Raw genomic sequence first — 19,275 nt, forward strand, 5'->3', positions numbered from 1 at the left:
ATGCATGGTTTCTTAATAAATCCAGGCCTGGACTCGGAGCCCCCGCCGCCCTCCCCTTCTCGTCTCCGCCTCCTCCTCACCACCCCCCCAACGCCCGTCGCATTAGCGGACACTCTATAATAGTGGCATTTATTAAGAGACCTGTTCTCCTCTTGCTGCCCCAGCTTATGAAAATTTGATCATGTCACGCAGACAGAGCCGCATGGCCATTTATTTAGAGCTGGATTTTCTCGCGCACGCTTTCTCCCCCCATCCCCAATTCCAGGGTCTGGGAAGACCTCCACACCCCCCCCAACACACACACACACACACACACACACACACACACACACACACACACACTTCCCGCCGGGTCCTGTGGACAAGGTGGGCGGCCAAGGAGAAGCCCTGGGGGAATCTGGACATTCGGGGGCAGGGCGCGGAAGTGTGGCTCCAAGAGGCTGCTTTGCCTGGAGGCCGGGACCTCGGGCCGCCCGAGCGATTGTGATTAATACCACAGTAATCATACTTAATAATAATCAATCGTCGACGACCCTGCATCTACCGGCAGCGTCTCGTGGCTCGGCGGCCTTGCGAAGGGCTGAGGCTAGCGAGCACCTGGCCTTCTGGAGCGCTCAGCAGCTCAGGTGGAGGGAGAGGTGTTGGCGGGGTCAGGGGTCATCAGATGGTGGGGGGTACGGGCAAAGCGCCGCCGCCGCCGCCACCTGATACTGTTCCCCGGCCGCCGCCCGGGCGCCTAGGGGCTGGGTGCTAGAATAACAGTGACATTCCTGGCCCTGACAAAAGCTGACGACGAGGAAGGCAGAGAGCCGGTACCTGTGCCGGGGGAGCTGTTTTTCAGCTTGGACGTTTGCCTTGACTCTTTCATCCAGGGGAATATCTGTTTGGTGAGGGTGGAGTTGGAGCCGGGAACGCACTTGGGGGTGCCGCTTTTGCCGGGCCCGCCCCCATTACTGCTGTTGCTAGTGGTACTGGTAGGTGCGGCGCTGGGCGGGGGTGAGCCGGGCGGGGCGGGCAGGGGCTCGGGGGCCAGGCCGGGCCTCATGCAGCTGCCGTTGAGCTCCTTGCTCTTGGCATGCGGGGCGGCGTTGCCCAGGGACTGCAGCGAGCACGCCGAGCGCTGGTAGTCGCCCTCCAGGTGCGTGGCGGCCTGAAAGGGGGGTTGGGGGGGACCGTCGTAGCCGAAGCCATTGCTGCCAGGGTACGAGGAATAGCCTCCGAAGAGTGCTGCCGCGGCGTTGTCGTAGTAGGTGGCTTTCTGCATCGCTGGGCGAGGCCCGGGCAGTGGGCGGCAACTTGCAAGAGCCTGATACCCTCACGACCGGACATTGGCACCCGCGGGGGTCACGTGAGGCGCCGGACCCCCCCCTCTCCTTTCTTCCCCCCTCCTCCCGAGTCCGTTGGGAGCGGCTGACCTGCGGGGTGAGAGAAGAGACACAAGGGGGAGAAGAGGACTGGGGCTCGAATCCATCTTAGGAGCTGAAAAGGGAACTGACATCAATAGGGTTTTTTTTTTTTTCCTTCTCCCCCACCCCAACATCTTCAAAGCAGATGCTGAGGCCACTTTCTTGACCTGAAATGGGTTTTTCTTATTTCTTATTTTAATTTTAAAGAAAAAGCCCACCAGTTTTTATTTCCACTTCTACTCCTTTGGGGACTGCCTAGGTATAGAATCTCACTACGGCAAAGGCCATGGCTTCTCTCGCGCCTCCGTGCTAGCCCCTGACCTCTTCCTCCTCCCTCTCCTAATCCCCCCCCCACCAACTCTGGGATAGGGTGGCTCAAGGAGGGGGGGACTAGGAGACTCCAAATTAAAAGCATCACCAACACCCTCCTCTGACCTGAGAGGCCTCCTGCCTCCGCCTCCCTCCATGTCCATCTAGGTCTCTCACCCAGGCAGAGTTTAGCCTGGAGAAAAAAAACCAGAGGATCTCCTAAAGAGACAGGAAGGAGAAGCAAGTTGCACAGGGAACCTTCTCCTGTGAGGAGCCTTCTCTTTCCCCTCCCACCTCACGAAGACAACAACAGCCTGACCTAGAAACTTCCTGAAGATTTTGAACCTCCAGAGCCAGCAGAACCGAGCCTCCTCCATGGCCCTGCAGCAGGTACCATCACCTTCAGTCTGAGTCTCTGCTCAGCCAAGTCTGGGACCCAGCAGCTAGCAGCCCCTATGGGGCCCCCAAATGGAGCAGGATTGTTTCCATTTCCCTGGCCCGACTGATGGGTGCAGTGACCATTTGGCCCAGGTCTCTCCCCGCTCCATTTTTTTTCATCAGACCTAATTTTTTTTCCACCCTTTTCCTTGACAGTCCGAGGGTGGCTGATTGCTCTGTTCCCTTTGATTTCTCCAAAAGAAGCAAAGAAGAGAGAAACTGGATAACTGCTGGACTTTTCTACCAAGAGATTCGAAAGTGCTTCCTGAATGAGAACATCTTTTCCCAGGGCAAAAAAGAAAGTCAACAGAGCAATCAGAACAATATTATTCTCTGGGTTGGAAACAGGGTACCTTGTTTACTGAAGTTTTCCAAGGCAAAAAAAAAAAAAAAATCATTGTTTTAATGCAGACTCTTCAAACTGCAGAAAAAATAAATCTTCAAGCTGTCATAGGATTTTGTGTATTTCTTCTAAAACTTCTGACTGCATTTTTTTTTCTCCCTGTCTTCCCGCATCTCTCACCATCGCATTTCATAAAACCTCCAGAGTGACCCTGTCTTCTGACATGTGAGTTTGGACTACTTAAATCTCATTCAGCCCAGCTGGTCAACTCCAAAGAAAACTAAAAATAGGAAAATAAAATAAAAGGAGTGCAGGTGAAGGAAGTCCCTCCCACACATAAATCCCCTTCTTAATGGCACAGATTTACACTCAAAAGGGAGCCAGGGTAGACTTGAGTTCCGATTGGTTTCTGGGAAGAATTTGTTTCTGGGAAATACACATGGGTCCGTAAAGCAGCAGGTCCTTGCAGGGAGGAGAACTGGAGTTCAATTGACCAGGCTGACCCAATGCCTTTATTATTATTATTACCATTAGCCTCTGCTGATTTAACCAAAATTAGCTCGGAGCAGCCCTGGATGAAGGGGGAATTAATTAACAGGCATCAGTTGAGTTTGTTATTAATAGATAGAGAAGAGAATGAAATAAAAACGTTGGAAGGGGTTGGCTGGCTGGGCCCTGGCTTTATTTAGTCTAAATGATTGTTCCAGCAGTAATGATGATGATGATGATGATGATGATGATGATGATAAAGCAATAATCTGACTAGACGCCTGGGGCCGAAATTCCTGTCGTTCCCCCTGCAATAAACCTGCAAACCATCTCAGGACAGAGGACAGGCGAGTGTGGGAAGCGGAGAAGCCAGAGACGTAACAGGAAAGAATGGAGACTCCGCCGGCGGCGAGAGACGGCCCGGAGGTTTGTGGACCGAGCTAGCCCCTGGCTGCCGCCTCCGGGCTGTCTCGCTGCTGCCGCGGTGGCTGGAGACTAGCTATGCTGGCCCAAGGAGGCGAGGAGAAAGCGCCCAGGACGCCTAAAGGGCTCGCAGCGGCAGGTTCCAAGCACACCGGGCCGAGGGCGGCAAGTTTGGGCGCCGGAGGTAACCGAATTAAAAGGCGCCTAGCAACTCCGCTCCGGGACTTTCGCAGGCCCGGATCGGCCGGAGGGCGCAGAGGCCTGGCTGATGGGACAGTGAGAAGCGGTTAAGGTGTGGAGGGGATCCGAGATCTAGGGATCCAGAAGAAGAGGGGGTGGGGAGCAGCTCTACTAAGCCAAACATGTCTATTTCCCTTGCCTCCATGTTGGAAAAATCCAGGCTCCATATGGCTTCTCGGGAGAGAGGGAGGGAGGGAGACGGTGGCTCCCGGCTTGCCCCCAGGGCCTCGTTGGAGAAGGGCGGGGAGCCACCCCAAGAACCCCACCTGTCCAGGCACACCCCTGAAAAGAGCCAGGGAAAGTAACAATAGCTGGGGAAGCCCGGAGAGAGGGGACAGGCCACCTTCCAGGACTTAAAAAAAAAAAAATAGTGAAAGGAAGAAACATAAAAGAGCAAGAAAGGAAAAGAGAGAAAGGTTAGGCTCTTCTTAGCAGCCGGGGGAAAATTCAGCCCTGGATCTGGCTGCTGAAAGAAAAGAGAGGAGAAAGGGAGAGAAGCAAGAAGGGATTGGGAGAGAGGGAGAGAGAGAGAGAGAGAGAGAGAGAGAGAGAGGGAGGGAGGGGGGAGGGAGAGAGAGAGAGAGAGAGAGAGAGGAGAGTCGCTGCGTGGAAGGAAGCTTAAAGCTTGTGAACTCTTCTTGAACCGAGATTGGAGTCATATGGGCCATAAATCATTGAGACATACTCTCCGCCATTCACAAACTGATAGCCTATTTCAGTCCAGCTTACCTTAGCCACCGACGAGGGGAGAACAGGCAGACATAATATATATTCACATCGAGCCCCAGCGCGAGCGGCAGGCGAGAAATCTCCCCTCCTTGAAGGCAAAGGAAAAAAAGACCACTGTTTAAAGCTGCGTCGCCCCCCCCCCAATAGCCACCCCGGCTGGGGAGCCCGAGGGGCAGAGCGGCCGGAGGAGCCGCGCGGCGTCCGCTTCAATTCACTCGGCTTAGGAGCGGGGGTGCGCAGGCGGGAGGGGGTGGGGGAGCGGGGAAAAAAATAGAAGAAGACCGAAAGGTGCTCGGGCGGCTCGGCTCGCGGAGAATCCAGCTGCGGGCTCCGGCTCGGCCAAGCCGCCACAGTGTGGTTGCCCTACAGGACTGGTACGCCCTACTCTCCGTAACAATGGCCTCTGCTTTTGCACAGGGAAAAAACCACACAGACACACACACACACACACACACACTCACTCACTCACACACACACAAGCTCACACCCCCCCACCACTCCCCCTTTAGCAAGCTTAGATGCCTGATAAGGAAGGAAGGTGTTGGTGGTGATGGGGGAGGGGGACGTTTTTTAAACCCCCCCCCCCAAAAAAAAGTGAGAAAGGAAAGAAGATAGAGATTTTTGTTTTGGGTTTGTTTTTTTTTTTTTTTTTTAAGGACAGGTAAATTTTTAAATTGAGATTTTGGCGGGGGAGGAAGAGGAGAGCACAGGCAAGGCAAAACCAGGGGAGTTCACAGCTCCCCCGCACCCCGCTGGTAAACCGGGATGCTGAGAAATAGGTGGGGAGGCCTAGTCAAAGGCACCCAAGGCGTCTGGGGGTGGGGGTGCTGGGTGCCCCTCTCCATTCATTCACAGTGGCAACACTAGGGCTTTTTTTTTTTTTTTTTTTTTAAGTAGTTTCACTCCTCCGGGACTGGTGGCTGCGTCTCCCGCCCTCTCGCCCTGGCTCCCCCCTCCAAGTCTCCCAGTCTGTTTCTTCTCTTCCCCCACACCCTCCGTATTTCTTCTCTCTCCCCGCAAATCTCCAGGCTCAGTTTCCAACCGGTAGGGGGGACAGCCAGACCTTTTTTTTTTTTAAAACACCCCCCCTTTTGAGAACAGACAACAAGCGGTGAGTGATTATTTTAAAAATCCAGACCATCTTGCAGGAGGAGGGGGGTTGAGGAGAGGGTGACAAAAGGAGCACTCTGTTTAGCCTGAGCTCCAGACACGGCTGGCAATAGAGAGGCTGTAAGAACTTAACGGAGAAGTTTCTGTTAAGATTCTCACCTCGGGATAGGCAGAAGGGGCTAAGAGGTGATAAGGACATTTGTACTTCTAAGAAGGTGAGAAGAACTACCAAAATGGCTTCATCTTAAATGCGCTGGCAGAAGAGAAAGAGGGTAGTTATTATTATTATTCAGAACAAACCTGTTTCTCTTAGCTCTGCAAGATTTATGACTCCAGGCAGAAGTGAGGAGGACTACAAAAGCTAAACTTTTCTTAGGGTGTGTTTGAGAAGGGCAGGAAAAGGCGAGGAGGCCTGTAGGAGGGAGCCAAGAGCCAAGAATGTAGGTGTCTGCGGATTTGGGACGGGGGTGGGGAAGAGCCACTCCCGGTGGAGGAGAGACAAAAAGAGGACCAGGACATCTCCCAAAACAGGAGTGTTTGCAACCCTGCCTAACTGCTGACTCGGGGCTTAGGGGACAAAATAGAAGGCAGTCTCTCTTTTCTACGAAGGCAGCTTGGAAAACTTGTTCTCTTAACTTTGAGTAGACAGAGCCAGCCACTACCCTGTGACCTCCCGGTTAGAATGCCTGGCTTTTGCCTTCTCCCATCTGGATGCACCAGAAGAGATGGGACTGGGAGAACAAAGGTGAGAGATGGTTCCAGCTATTGTCTCCCCTCCAGGGAAGGGTGGCTGTGTCTGGTAAAGCTTCCCTCACATCCCCACTCACAAGCTCTGCTTTGGGCTGAGAAAGGGTCCTACTCTCCTAAAGAGTGTTCCCGTGGCCTCCTCCGGCCCCAAGTGCTTTCAGTCCCACTAAGTCAGTGTTCATGGGCTGGAGCAGCGAGTTTCGTGGGGCCTTGCTGAACAGAGGGTGGGTGGGACCCATGGCCTCTCTGCCCTCCAGCAACAGGAACCACGTGCAAAACCTCCCACTGTGATGTCCCAAGGACCCTACCACCTGCCTAGAGAGCTGCTGGCTGAAGGAAGGGGGGGGTGGCGGGGAGGACAGAGGGTGGGAGCTATTTTTCTGTTTATTAGTAGTATCAAGAAAAGAAAATGCCCAAGCCCAAGCCTGTGTCGCGACTCAAGCCAGGACCCTCAAAGAATGCCTTTACGGCTGCCTGTGTATGTGGCTGCAGATTGCTAGACCCTGAGATTGCTAGACCCTGGTTAGGTGTTGGTTCCTGTGTAGCTTTGGGCCTGGAGGGTTGGGGACTCAGCCCATGGAGGCTTCCAGAGGCTTAAGGGAAGGAGCACCTTTGGGTCTTTTCTCTTACTCCCCAAAATTCAAAGTTAAAAATGTACCTCGGACCCTCCAGCTCTCCTAGCTGTTGCTACCACCAGCTAGAGACGGTCATTGCAAAACTGAGGGGAGAGGAGAACCTGGACGCTATGGGGCTGCACAGCATTACCTCAAGGAATTAAGAAAGCCCAGAGGGCACCCAGCCAGCTGCGGGCCTGTAAGACTGGGCTGCAGGAGGGTCCGGCCTGGAGCGGAGCTGAGGGAGGGTGGAGGGGCTTTCCAAAGACAGAGGTGGACCCCTCCCCTCCCAGAGCCTCCTCAACTCATTGTGGTCCCTTCTGGTGACACAAGGAGCTGGGGCATGGTGGGGTGGGGGTGAAAAGAAAGACTGGGCATCCAGAAAGCTAACCTGGAGAAAAATTTCAGAGGACACGCACTCCCAAATGCGGTAGGAGAAGGAGTGGGGTTTCTTACTAATTCTGGAGAATCGAGCCATTTGAACTGTTTGGGATGCAATTAGATTCCAGTCTGGCTTCTTTCTTGTCTTTTTTCTTCCCTTGGAGATTTCTGGCTGGCCGGTTGCCCCTGGTTGGGGCTGGAAGGGTGGGAGGTGGATGGGGGAGCAGGCAGCTTAGAGGGTGCCTGGCTCCTTTGAGCTGTTGCTGCAGACTGGGACCTTTCAAACTTCAGGGGACAAAGGTGGGGCAGTGAGGAGCCTGGCCAGCGGACTTGGAGTAGAAGACATCACAGGGTGTGAGGGAAGACTTGGGTCTGGAAAAAGAGGGGGAAGAGGAGTTTATTACTCCTGACAATGAAGTCGTGATTTAGGGGCAGACCACAGAGAGGAGTGAGCAATTTCTTCCTGGACCCAAGTAGGGAAATTTGGGCAACCTTACTATACGTGTGTGTGTGTGTGTGTGTGTGTGTGTGTGAGAGAGAGAGAGAGAGAGAGGAAAAGAGAGAAATTGAAAAAGAAAAATTGAGAAAAGATTAAGACAGAAACTTTAGGGTGCTCTAACAAAGGCAGAAATTAATAATAAAGGTAAAAATTAGAAAAAATGGCCCCCTTCTGGGCATATTTTCCCCTCCCACTCGCTAAAGCACTCCCCTCCCCCACTCCTAATCCGTACCCAGTACCAGGGGACAAGGAGTGGGTTAAACCTTTTTGAGCCATTCCTGGCTGCCCACCCTTCCAGGCCTTGGAAGGATCATGTCTGTTTTCCCTCCCCCCCCAAAAAAAAAATCCACCAAAGAGCAAACGAAAATTCTCCTCTCAATAAGGACAAAATGGCTGGCTCCTTTCAAATCGATTTCTGATATCAAACTTGGGGTGACCAAGGATCTGGCCCCCAGCTCAACCAACCCACCAGCTCACTGAGAAGCTGGGACCTGGGAGCGGGGTCCGAGGCGATTAGAGAGCTGTTTCTTCCTGGTCCTGCCTGGGCTCCGGGCCCCACACTCTCTTCCAGCTTCCCCGCCCAACTTTGTGGCCGCTGCGGAGTCGTGGGGAGTTCACACACGCACCGGATTGTCCATCGCTTCTTACATATTAATAAAGATTTGCAAAGCTGGCGGTTGTAAAATTAAATTGCTAATGTAGATGGCTCTTGGAATCTGGATTCCCAACCCCCACCTCTCTAAGACGTCCATGCGGGAGGAAACAAAGGGGAAGCGGGAAGGAGAAGATTCCGTGCGGCCGCGGAGGCCGGTGTAGACCCGGCTCAGCGGAAGCGGGATCGAAAGAAGACAGAGGGCACCACTGTTGGAGAAGAAACATGCAAGCTCTGCTCTCCCCCCGCCCAAAGTGGAGGGGCGCGGGAGGGAAGCAGGAAAAAACAGGGCAGCCACGAGGGTTCGCGAAGTGTCTCTCGGGGACCACGGAGGCCGCCTGGATGCGCTGACTGAGCGGATGGCGGGGCCGCGGGCCAAGTCAGGAGTCAGGGGCAGGCGGGCGCCTGGTTGGCGCTGGAGCCGCTTCTGAATCCGGGGCCGACCGCATCAGGAGACTCAGTCCCGGCCTGGCAGACCCCCACCCAGGCGGCTGTGGAGACAAAGGTGGGCAGACTGGCGAGGGCAAGAGGGAGAAGAGCGAATCTTGGCCAGCCTGGGGAGGAGGTGGGTGGCTGGGGAAGGGAGGGAGGAGCAGGCAAGAGAGGAACAGGGGCCCAGCCTCTGTGAGTGACTGGGCAGGTCTCTCCTGACAGATTGGATGTCTCTCTCCCAGTGACCTCTGTTTAGCAGACAATAACTCACCGGATTAATGACCAATCAGCGGAAGGCCTTCCGAATTGCCTCCAAATATAAAACCCCAGAGTCAGAATGGGATAGGGCCAGAGTCTGGACTTGCCAGCCCTTTGAGTGTTTTTCCCCCCTCTGTCTCAAAACAGAGACTGGTTTCCAGAACCTCAAAGATGAAGTTGTGCCCATCTCTTCCCACTCCACCAGAACTCATGTACCTGACCACACTTCCCAAGGCATTCTGGAAACCTCCGGTCCCCTAGTGGCCTCCCATATCCCTGACCCTACAAGAAATCTCGCTCTCACAACCATGCAACTTCTAAGAAGCCCCCACTTCTTTCGAACTTTCTCTACTTCCAGTTGGGAAAAGAGATGAAAACAAGAGCAAGAATGGGGGCGGGGGTCATCTACCTCATAGGCCTCCTGTCTTAGCTGCCCTGGGAGGACACCTACAGTGCTGTGCTACCCTGTGTGTGTCCTCCCCCAAAAAGAGAGGGCTCAAAGGCCCTGGGGTCAGGGTGAGGCTGGGGGACAGGCAGTGGCCTACCATTACAAAATCCAAATTCTGAAACCACAATTCAGTCCCTGGGCTGGAGTAGGAAGAATTTCAAAAACTGAAATTTGGACAACTCCAGCCTCAGCCCAGTGCCTGGCAGGGAAAATGCCTTGCTCTGTGAGGGGGAATCCCCCTTTCCTTAGCGTTCCCCCTCCAAATGCCAATCCCAGTCCAACTCAGCTAGCTGGCCCCTCTCCACTGACTTCTAACTCAATTGCTCTCCGCCTGGGCTTCTCTGCTGAGAATAAAGATGCCTCCAAGAGGAGGAATGGTCCAGATTCTAACAGATTTCCTAGAGCCAGTCAGAGTAACCATCCGCTGCTCTGGGCGCCTACGAACTCCCTGTATATTGCAAATAAGCACATGGTAACTTCTGTACCCAGATGCCCTCAGAACTCCAGGACACACAAGAGAGCTGCTCCCAAGCACTAGAGAGTTTCCCAAGGTCAGACCTAGGAAGAAACTCAGACACTGTCCTCTCCAACCCCTGCCACTGTTACAGACAGAGAAACTGAGGCTCAGAGCCAGGAGGTGATTTGTCTAGAGTCATACTTGGCTTAGACTCAGCAGTCGGGAGGCTTGGATTCTAGGCATTCCAGATTGGCTGTGTGATCTGAAGTAGTGAAGCCCTTGGGCCTCAGTGTCCCCTCTGTAAGGCCAGAGCATGTACGTGGAGGGGAGGGCTTGGCCTAAATGAGCTGTAAGGTTCCTTTTTGGACTGACAGCTTGCAGTTCTCTGTGTGCTATGTAAGAGTGAGTGACAATATACAGTAATAAACTGAGTTCAGACAATAAAGGGCACCACCTCTGCCAAAAGCAGAATATTTCTTCTTAGGATTTGAATGTGTACAACCCCAATCCTGGTTCTCCTTGCCCCCACAGAGGCTCATACACGGATTTTTACCACCCTTCTCTGTGTGTGTGTGTGTGTGTGTGTGCGCGTGTGCACGCATGCGTGTGTCTGTATGTGCGGGGGGGGGTGTTCTCTACCTCCATCACCAAATCAAAAGTGCTATTTTTGGACACAGCAACCTGAGCAGTAAATAATTAATTTGTATAATTAGAGGAGGAAGGCTTCAACCTAGCAATTTTTAACCAGGAGTCAATGCACCCATTGTACCAGCCTGGCCTTCTCACCCGACCCCCAACTCTGCCCACACACCTACCAGCTTCCCCAACTGCCTCCCCCCACTCCGAGACCAGCATTCCCAAGATGGCCAGAAGGGTTCAGAGTCAGACTCTGCTCCCTCCCCAACAAAGTTCCATTCTTTGCCTGGCTCCCCCACAGAATCCGGTCTGCTTGCAGCTGCCCCTCACAGCTTGCTTTCCCTACCCCCTAACGCTGTGCGGGCTCCAGGTCCAGGCTCTCTGCTCTCCGGACACATGAAATCCACCTCCCTAGTTCAAGATGCCCCAACAATGCAGCGAGTTTGCATTTCAAGAAACTCCCATTAATATCAATTTACTTCACTGAAACCTCTGGTTCTTCATCAAGTTGATGATTTATGATAAAATCAATTAAATTACGGCCACTTAGGGCCCAGCCGCTTCCTCTCAGATTTCATTGGTGCGGGGCCCAAGTGTCTGGTGGAAAAATGCAAGTTTAGCTGGAGGCGAGGAAAGATAATTCTGCAGCTGAGAAAATTTAATGCAAAACAATTTCCAGGCAAAGCCAGGCTTCTAGACAGAAATGCAAGAGCCACCAGTTGGCCTGAGGAAATAACTATCTGGGGTCAAAATATTTCTCTCCCCACCCCCCAGCATCCTGCATGGCTCCCTTGCTCTGTTCCCCTTTGTGCTCACTTGCCCCTTCCCAAGCAGAGACTTTGGGGAAAATTCGAGCAGTAATGGTGGCGCTCAAGCCTGCCAAGGCCCAGTGTCCAACCACCGATTTCTGCTACCACCTCAAGCCTTGCCCTCCTCTCCTTCTCCCCTCCCCACTCAGCCAGGCTCACTAATCCCTTAACCTCCCATGGCAAAGTTAAAAGGTTCAAAGTGAAGACCAGGCAGCAGCGTGGGCAGATGGCACAGAGGGCCCAGGGCCCAGGCCAAGTGGACTGTCTGCATGTGGCTGTGGGAGGAGAGAGAGCACAGCCGGGACCAGCACCACCCCACGGCGAGGGCACGGGGCAGCAAAGCGTGTCTAGAGCTACCAGAGCACAGAGTACCAAGACCAGAGAACCTGAGCCTCCCTCGCAGCTCCCTGTGTGCCCACTCACAAAGCGATGCTGCACCCCACAGACCCCAGCCCGAGTGCACGTGTGCCCTGGCGTGGAAACGCTCTCACACAATACACAAACACACCTCCACGTGTGCATGCTTGCACACCCTCCTTATACATCACCCAGACCCACCACATCCTGCGCCTGCAAAGGGACAGTTCCCACCATCTCCCCACATCTGGGAAAATAAATCCCAGCGAATGAACCTGGCATCACCTCCCTCTCCTAGGAGAGGGGCTCCTCCTGCCTCTGCTCTGTTTGGTTTTTGGTTTCCAGAGCAGTCTGGGAGTAAACATAGCTTCTCTGAAGCCATAAATCACCCCCCTCTCCTACCTTCTCAGTTTAACACCCGGCCTTGTAGTTTCAGCTTCAAATAACCCGCCAGGTGCTAAAAGGCTCACTAGGGTGGCAGCTGGACTGTAGGAGCGGGGCCCAGCTGCCCCCCAACCCCAGGAGATGCCCCCACATTTCCTTCATAAGGCACAGCTTCCAACTCCCTTGGAAAGCCCTCCAGAGCCTCCAACACCCTTCCTGAGCCAGAGAGCTCCCCCAACCCCTAACCCGGTCCCCGTCCACACACCGGGGCATACGGCCCCACATTCCTCCACATTGCCCCGCACACCCGGATCCCTCCACTCCCTCAGCACCCACCCGCCTCCTTAAGGTGCTCCCATCTCTGTCTTCCACGATTCGGATTCAGCCTCCTTCCTGACCCAGGACAGAGACCCCGGGGCGGGGGTCTCGGCCACTCCCCCCACCCCCGCACACACCCCCTGGCCGGACCCGGGCGGCTCGGCTCCGCACCCCCACTTACCTGTGCGGACTCCCGCTAGGGCGCAGGCCGCGGGCAGCCGGGAGCAGCGGGCGCGCGGGAGCCGACTGCCAGACCCGGGTCCCTCGGCCCCAGCGGGGGCGCCCCGGCCGCAGCCCGCCGCATCGCGCTCGTGCAGACCCCAGCGGCCCCGGAGCGGCGCGCGGCGCGGGGAGACGCCCGGAAGCGCTCGCCCCCTCCCCGCCCCCGCCCCCGGCTTTGTTCGGCCCTCGAGGCCGCGGGGCGGCTAGGCGCGCGCGGAGGCTGCGCTCGGGGCGCGGCCCGGGTCCCGGCCGGAGAAGCCGGAGCGCCCCCTCGGCGAGGGCCCGCGTGGGGCTGCGGGCGGCCGGGCGCGCCTGGCACCCAGCCGGGTCAGGGCCGCGAGAGCGGGCCGAGCTGCCGGGCGAGAGGAGCCGCGAGAGACAGGGGGCACGGCGAGCGCGGGGAGCGCCGGGGGCGCCATGGCGGAAGGCGGGCGCACGGGCGGCTCTTCAATGTCACCAGCGAAATGGGTTCCATATGTCCGGCCCAGCGGAGAAGGGAGGGGAAGGGAGAGAGTTCTGGGCAGGACGGGACGCGAGGATGGGGGTGGGGGTGCGCCGTGGAGGGAGAGAGCAGGGGCGAGGGGGGAAAGGGACGGACGGGAGAAGCGAGAAGGTTTGCATTTTCCAGGTTCCCTGGCGTTTTCTAAAGCTGCTTAGGCTGGTAGGAACTTTCTTTCCCTTTTTCCTTTTCTCTCCTGAAAGATGGGGGAGGGAGGAGATTAGTAAGGGTAGCATCCGTTTGTTCCTGCTGGGGGTTCTAGGGAGGAGATGTGGATTGGAGGTGAAAGGGAAAGTTCCTAGGCGGCTGGCAGATCAACTTCTTCTCCCCGTCCCTCAAGAGGGAAAGAAGAGACCAAACCCGCCAGGGGGAAGAGAGGCCAAGGAAGGATTCCAGGGTCCAGGTGTGAGAGCCTGACCCCAAATCACCACCACCACCCCGCCACCCCCGTGGAATTCTGTTTTGGGAGATTCCAGCCATTAAGTTCCTGATGGTGGTGGTGGAAGGGGAGACTGCCGGGCTAAGACAGTCTTGGCCATCCCTGACACTTGGGTCCCTACCCCAGCTGCCTCACACCTGATTTAGCACCCCCGAGGGTCTACTCTAGAGGCAGTTGCTTCTGGGACGGCCGGGCTTTGGGCAGCTGCCTGGAAAGAAAGCACTGAGTCTGGAGAAGCTTCCAGACCCCTGCAGCCCTCCCCTCTCCCCGTGCCTGCCCTCCCGAAGGGGTTGGGCTCTTTCAACATGTCTCTCTCTTCTCTCTCCCTCTCTTTCTCTTTCTCTCTCTCTCTCTCTCCCCCTCTGCCTTTTCTAACCATCTCTGTTGTCCCTTTCTCACGGCCTCTTTGTCTTCACATACTCTGCCTCTCTGTCTTCTGTGAGTTTAAACTGAGCCCGTGAAAGAGCAGTATCTCCAGAAATCACTTCTGGGCTCACTTATTAGGCTGCTCCTCTCCTCGGGGCAACTGTGGAGCCCTTGGCCTCAGGGCCCTTTCATCTGCAGGGAACACACATCCTTCCATCACAAAGGCATTCTCTTCTACAGAGAAGGGGGCAAAGTCAGTGGTTTCCTTTCCAGTTCCCTCCTCACTTAAGTGTGTGTGTGTGTGTGTGTGTGTGCGTGTGTGCGCGCGCGCTGCATGCTCGCGCCCATCCAAGTTGTGGGGGTTCCTTGCCCCAAGAAAGCCTCCCTGCCTCTCTGACTGGCCTTTGTCTTTATTCTCCCTGTCATCCACTCCTTGGGCTCTGCCTTAACTTCTCCCCTCAGAAAAGGATCCTGCTGTTTGCTCTCTCTGGGGCCCTCCCTCTTTCCTTCATCATCGCTCTCCTCGTCTTTTTATTCAATTCTTCTGATCGCTAAAGCGCTGGCAGCTCAGCCTCTTAAAGCCATGGTGATCACCACTATCATTACTAGAGAAGGACACCAGTGGAGTCTGGAGGGAAGATGGACTCAGCAGCTTTCCAAAAGCCCCTCCGTCAAATACGTTCTACCTCATGCCCTGAACGGCACAAAAGCAAATGGGCTGCATATGTGCAGAACGGATAGAGGCAGGGTGCTTCATGGCTAAGTAAACCAACTATTTATATATCTAAAACAACAACAACAAAGTCCTTCCAAACTTGCTGATTTGGGGGTAGGCCTATGTGCCTGGATGGAGGGCATCAGGCCTCACGTGGAGAAATTCTGCAAGGAGCCAGCAACTACAGGATAATGGTGGAGAGGGATGGTCTCCCCGCTTTTGTCTCTCCAGAGGGAAGACTCTGAGTGTGAGTTGGGGAAAGGAAAGGGGAGGGGGTATCCCCAGGGCCAGAAGAGACAAAGACCTGAAGGGGGCTGAGAGAATGGAGAGGAGAACAGGGGGGATCAGACCTCCATGTCACAGACAGGCAAAGGCAGCAGGGGGAAGGGAGACCGAGAAGGAGGCATAGTTGGTAACACAGGGGTAGAGGTCTGGAGGACCGGCTCCCAGCTCACCCCCAGCTCTGACCTGTCCCAAAGAGCAAACCCTTCAGCCTTCCCCTTTTGTTCCCCATCCTCCAAAACAGGCTGGATTCAGAAGCTAATAAAACACAGGGGTCCCTCCTCCTCTCCAAGGAAGAGGTAATCCTTTCCCCTTCTCTCAGGGATTCCAAGACTTTGACCTAAGTTCTGGAATGCTGCTTTGGGGGTGAACTCACCCTCTCCACATTTACATTTCCCCCCCAACTTCCCAAGTGAGGGAGAAATACATACTGGCCCCTCACACCCAGTGTCTGTGGGATCATCCAACACTGAAAGAGGGAGCCTGAAGGGTTGGAGCCCCCATCCCTCAGGTCTGCCTCCCCCAGCCTCCCCCCCCCCAAGTCTCCAGTCCCGTCAAAGCTGCCTCTGAGACCACACTCTCCCCGGTTCCTTTTATCCAGACTAGGTAACACCACACCCATCCCAGCCTAGGGTCTTGACCTCTCCTCTTTTTCCCTAAACCCTTTTCAGCCCAGACTCCCAATCTGGGAGGCCGCCTCCACCACACACCCACAAATCTGCCCGTTAACAAGGACGGGGCTCAGCGCCACTTGGAACAGAGCAGGGGAGCGAGCGCCTGGACGTTCCAGGACCGAGGCCTAAGCCGCCACTCCACGAGGCTGATGCTATGAATAATTAACACCTGGGTGTGGCGTCACTCTAATTTTTCTCCTCGAAGGTTTACACTAGCAGGCAGAGTTAAATATCACAGATAATAGTGGCTATAAAGTCACTTGGCCGGGCTCCAGCCAGAAAAGGAAAAGCCAGCAGCCCAGACCACTTGGCAAAGGCTCTGGCCCTCTGCTCCTCATCCATCACAACTTTGGGGTGCAGTGTAGAATGTCCCCAGAAGCTACCTCTGGCTTTGCTCTTGACCCTCAGGCTCTTCCCTAATGGGGAGGGACTGAGACCCCCACATGAAACCCAAGGGGAAAGTTGCCAGCTCTCCCCCTCCCAATCTGCACCCCATTTGCTCCCTCTTTGGAGGGGGGCTTAGGGAGGGGAACACACCCTACGTCCTGGAACCCTCACCAACTTTCTTGGGACGACCTGATTCCTGGCATATTTCTTTTCTAGAAAAACTTAGAGAACTTCTCCCTGCTTTAGCCCCAAACACACAGAGTCCCTCACTGCTGAGGAAACTTTCTTTGTTTCAGGAGGTCGAAGGAAGGCTACTGGGGTGTGAATTCATTTCCTTGTTTTGTTAGCCAGGAGGGTGGGGAGCCAAGGCTTTCAGCTTCTCTCCCTGCCCTTCACTCTCTGCCCCCATTGTCTCCCCCAATTTGGGGAGCTCCTTCTCCACCCTCGATACCCCGCCATACACATCGATCCTACAGATGACGCTTCAGGACTACAACCGAATCCTTCCAGCCCCCTTCCCATTGCACAGGGCTTCAATTTGGTCCCCATCGATTACAAAAATCTTTGCCTCCAACTCCAGCCATTTCTCCCTCCGCCTCCACCTCTCTTGCCCCCAGGCTCCTTCTGCTTTCAGAGTTGGGTTCTCTACCCTGGGCTGGAGTCAGAGCAGCCAAACTCCTGGAGGGGAACCGCTGAAAAATGAAGCTCTGTCTGCTGCTTCAGGAATGTTGGCTCTATCGGGTTTGCAAATATAATTTTTATATTAGGTCGTGGTCTTTGACTGGGTTTATATGCCAATGAGGCATTTCTGGTTTACCAAATTTATACAAATCTCGCCTTAATTGATAATCACAGATGCTGTAATTTAAGACCTCCAGCCATAGAGCTTTCATATTAACTGCTGATATATTACTGTAAATCGTCTGAAATAACCAACTCCTGGGAGCAGAGCAGAGAGGGAGGAAGTGGCTCCGAAAGCGAGTCTCTCCCGGCCACAGAAATAGCCTAGCTTCCACATCATTTTCCGTGAGAAATGATTTATCAAAGACATGGCCATAAACAACACAACTCGCTCACAAACACACACAGATGCGTGCGCGCATGCACACGCACACACACACACACACACACACACAATGGCTGGCATGCCGGTCGAGAAGCTGACACCCATATTGCTATAAATCAAGAAAAAGGTTGGAGGAGAGGGAGAGAGAGAGAAAAAGAGAGGGGGAGAGAGAGAGAGAGAGAGAAGAATATTCCTAAAATCTCTATGCAATGCCTCAATGGGTATAAACACACAGAGCACCGTGTGAAGAGAAATGGCAGGAAATGAAGATGGCAATTTGTCACATTTTACGACAATAACATTAATAACAAACAATAAATTTACATGGACATATAAGACGCGGTAGGTAGTGAGAAATCCCTTCTACTTACAATACCCCAGCCCGCGGTGTGGCTCCGGCTGCGGGGCTGTTTTATTGCTGCCTCCCTCTCTTTTTCTCTCTCTCTCCCTCTCTCTCCCCCTCTCTCTTTTTTTTTCTCGGGGTACAGGCTTGTTTTTCAAAGGACAGTTGAATTGCACGTCAGAAACAGGGAGACCGAGCCTGCGATTTTCCTGACGAATACATATCTATTCTGCAACCTCGGCATTAATTATTTAATGAATCACGTGACCAGGAGGGGGAAGGGGGTCTTTCGATTTCAGGCTCAAAGGACCACTATGACCTTCCCCTTCAGGAGGAGAAATTTTCCTGCAAAATAGGTTCCCCCCAACCCACCAATGGAAGAGTAGTGAGTTCTCCTTCTCTCTCCCACATTCACATCTATACGTACTCTACCTATAGGTCCCTAACCTCCCCCCAGACACACACTTACCCACAGCCCACCTCTCCTCTCTCCCTTCTCCTCCTGCTTCTGCTTAGTTCGTGGAGGTGCAGAGATAGTCTGCAGGGGCGTCTGGGGGGTGGGGGTGGGGTGGGCACGGAGCCCTGCTCCAAGCCCCTGGATTTCTCAGCTTCCAGTTCTTCTCTCTGCATCCTTTCAGATCAAGATTCCCCCCCAACTCCGTTCTCTCTCTCACTCCTAGGATATTGATTTTAGTGGGACCCACTCCCCTCTTCCTAAAAAAGCAACCACATTTCTAAAGGGACCGGCTTCAAAAGAAACACTTCCTAAGTCCAAGTTACATATGTATAAAGAATGGGGCTTCTGGCTTTAATTCTCCTTCTGATCTTTTGTGGCACCTTTGGAAGGGGCAGAAAAGGGACAGCGTGAAGAGGTGACTCTGGAGCTCCCAGAACTGAGAATAACCACAAGGGGGACTTTTTCCCCCCGTTGTGTTATTATTACCATCACAGGGAATCAAATTCTAGTGACCCACTGAGAATACGCTCTCAAGACAAAGACCCCAGACTAAGGTATTTACACAAAAGAAATGGACACTCAGTGTCTCTCCACCTATGTCATACCCCATCTTGGTGACCCCCTTCACCCCCAACACACCAGTGAAGACAGCCGCCGAAGATTTGAACTAGAGGGGAAGAAAGAGGCTTTGAAGTCAGCCTGGCAGCCCCGGGTCCCTATTTCCCAGGTGTTAGTACCCTGAGCTCCCAATCAGCAGACAATGGAGCCTGATCAAGGGGGAAAGATTGGGGGGTGGGGGTGGATCTCATAATAAAGGGTTAAACACAGGGACGACAGGAGCAATCCATTCCCTAGGCCTAGAGAGAGAAAGGGACACATACTCCTTCATCCCAGATGTAAACAAAACAAAACAAAAAATCCCCCAAACCTTCACTTACAGCTTGGCCCCCGAAGGAACAGACCAGTTACAACCAGAATCGGAGTCCCGGGCCACCATGAGGGGTGGGAGTGCAAAGGGGAGCAGAAAAGACATTCCTGAAGAAGCCCCGCTCGGCACATTCCCAGCCTTATCTTCAGCAGCTCCGGGCGCAGCGTGGCCTCCGCCGCCAGAGCAGGCGGGATCGCAGAATACAGCAGAATACACTCGGCTGAGGCTAGGGGAGCAGGGGCCGAGGGGTCGCCACCGGTTTGTCTGGAGAGGTCTGAACCACAAACAACTCAATGGGGAGAAGGCTGAGGACCCAGATGCCTTAACAACCCCCAGAGAAATAGCCACCCCGCCCGCCGGCCCCGGTAAGTTCCAGCTGTGGCGGCCGGGCGGCCCCTGCCTGCTCCTCGGAATCCCC

The 19,275-nt window shown here is 54.3% G+C and overlaps 1 protein-coding gene across 1 annotated transcript in view; it reads right to left on the minus strand.

Annotated features, from left to right (window-relative positions):
• HOXB3 (homeobox B3) overlaps positions 1-19,275 on the minus strand; it is a 54,233-nt gene that overhangs the window by 942 nt on the left and 34,016 nt on the right. The window contains exons 3-4 of the mRNA XM_026513054.4: positions 4,378-4,465; positions 817-1,415 (exon numbers count right to left, since the gene is read on the minus strand). Coding sequence (XP_026368839.3) covers positions 817-1,264 — 448 coding nt within the window. The 5' untranslated portion in view covers positions 1,265-1,415; positions 4,378-4,465. The remainder of the gene's footprint in view (positions 1-816; positions 1,416-4,377; positions 4,466-19,275) is intronic.

Source organism: Ursus arctos, unplaced genomic scaffold (assembly GCF_023065955.2).
Source record: "Ursus arctos isolate Adak ecotype North America unplaced genomic scaffold, UrsArc2.0 scaffold_24, whole genome shotgun sequence".
In the NCBI taxonomy this organism is placed as follows: domain Eukaryota; kingdom Metazoa; phylum Chordata; class Mammalia; order Carnivora; family Ursidae; genus Ursus; species Ursus arctos.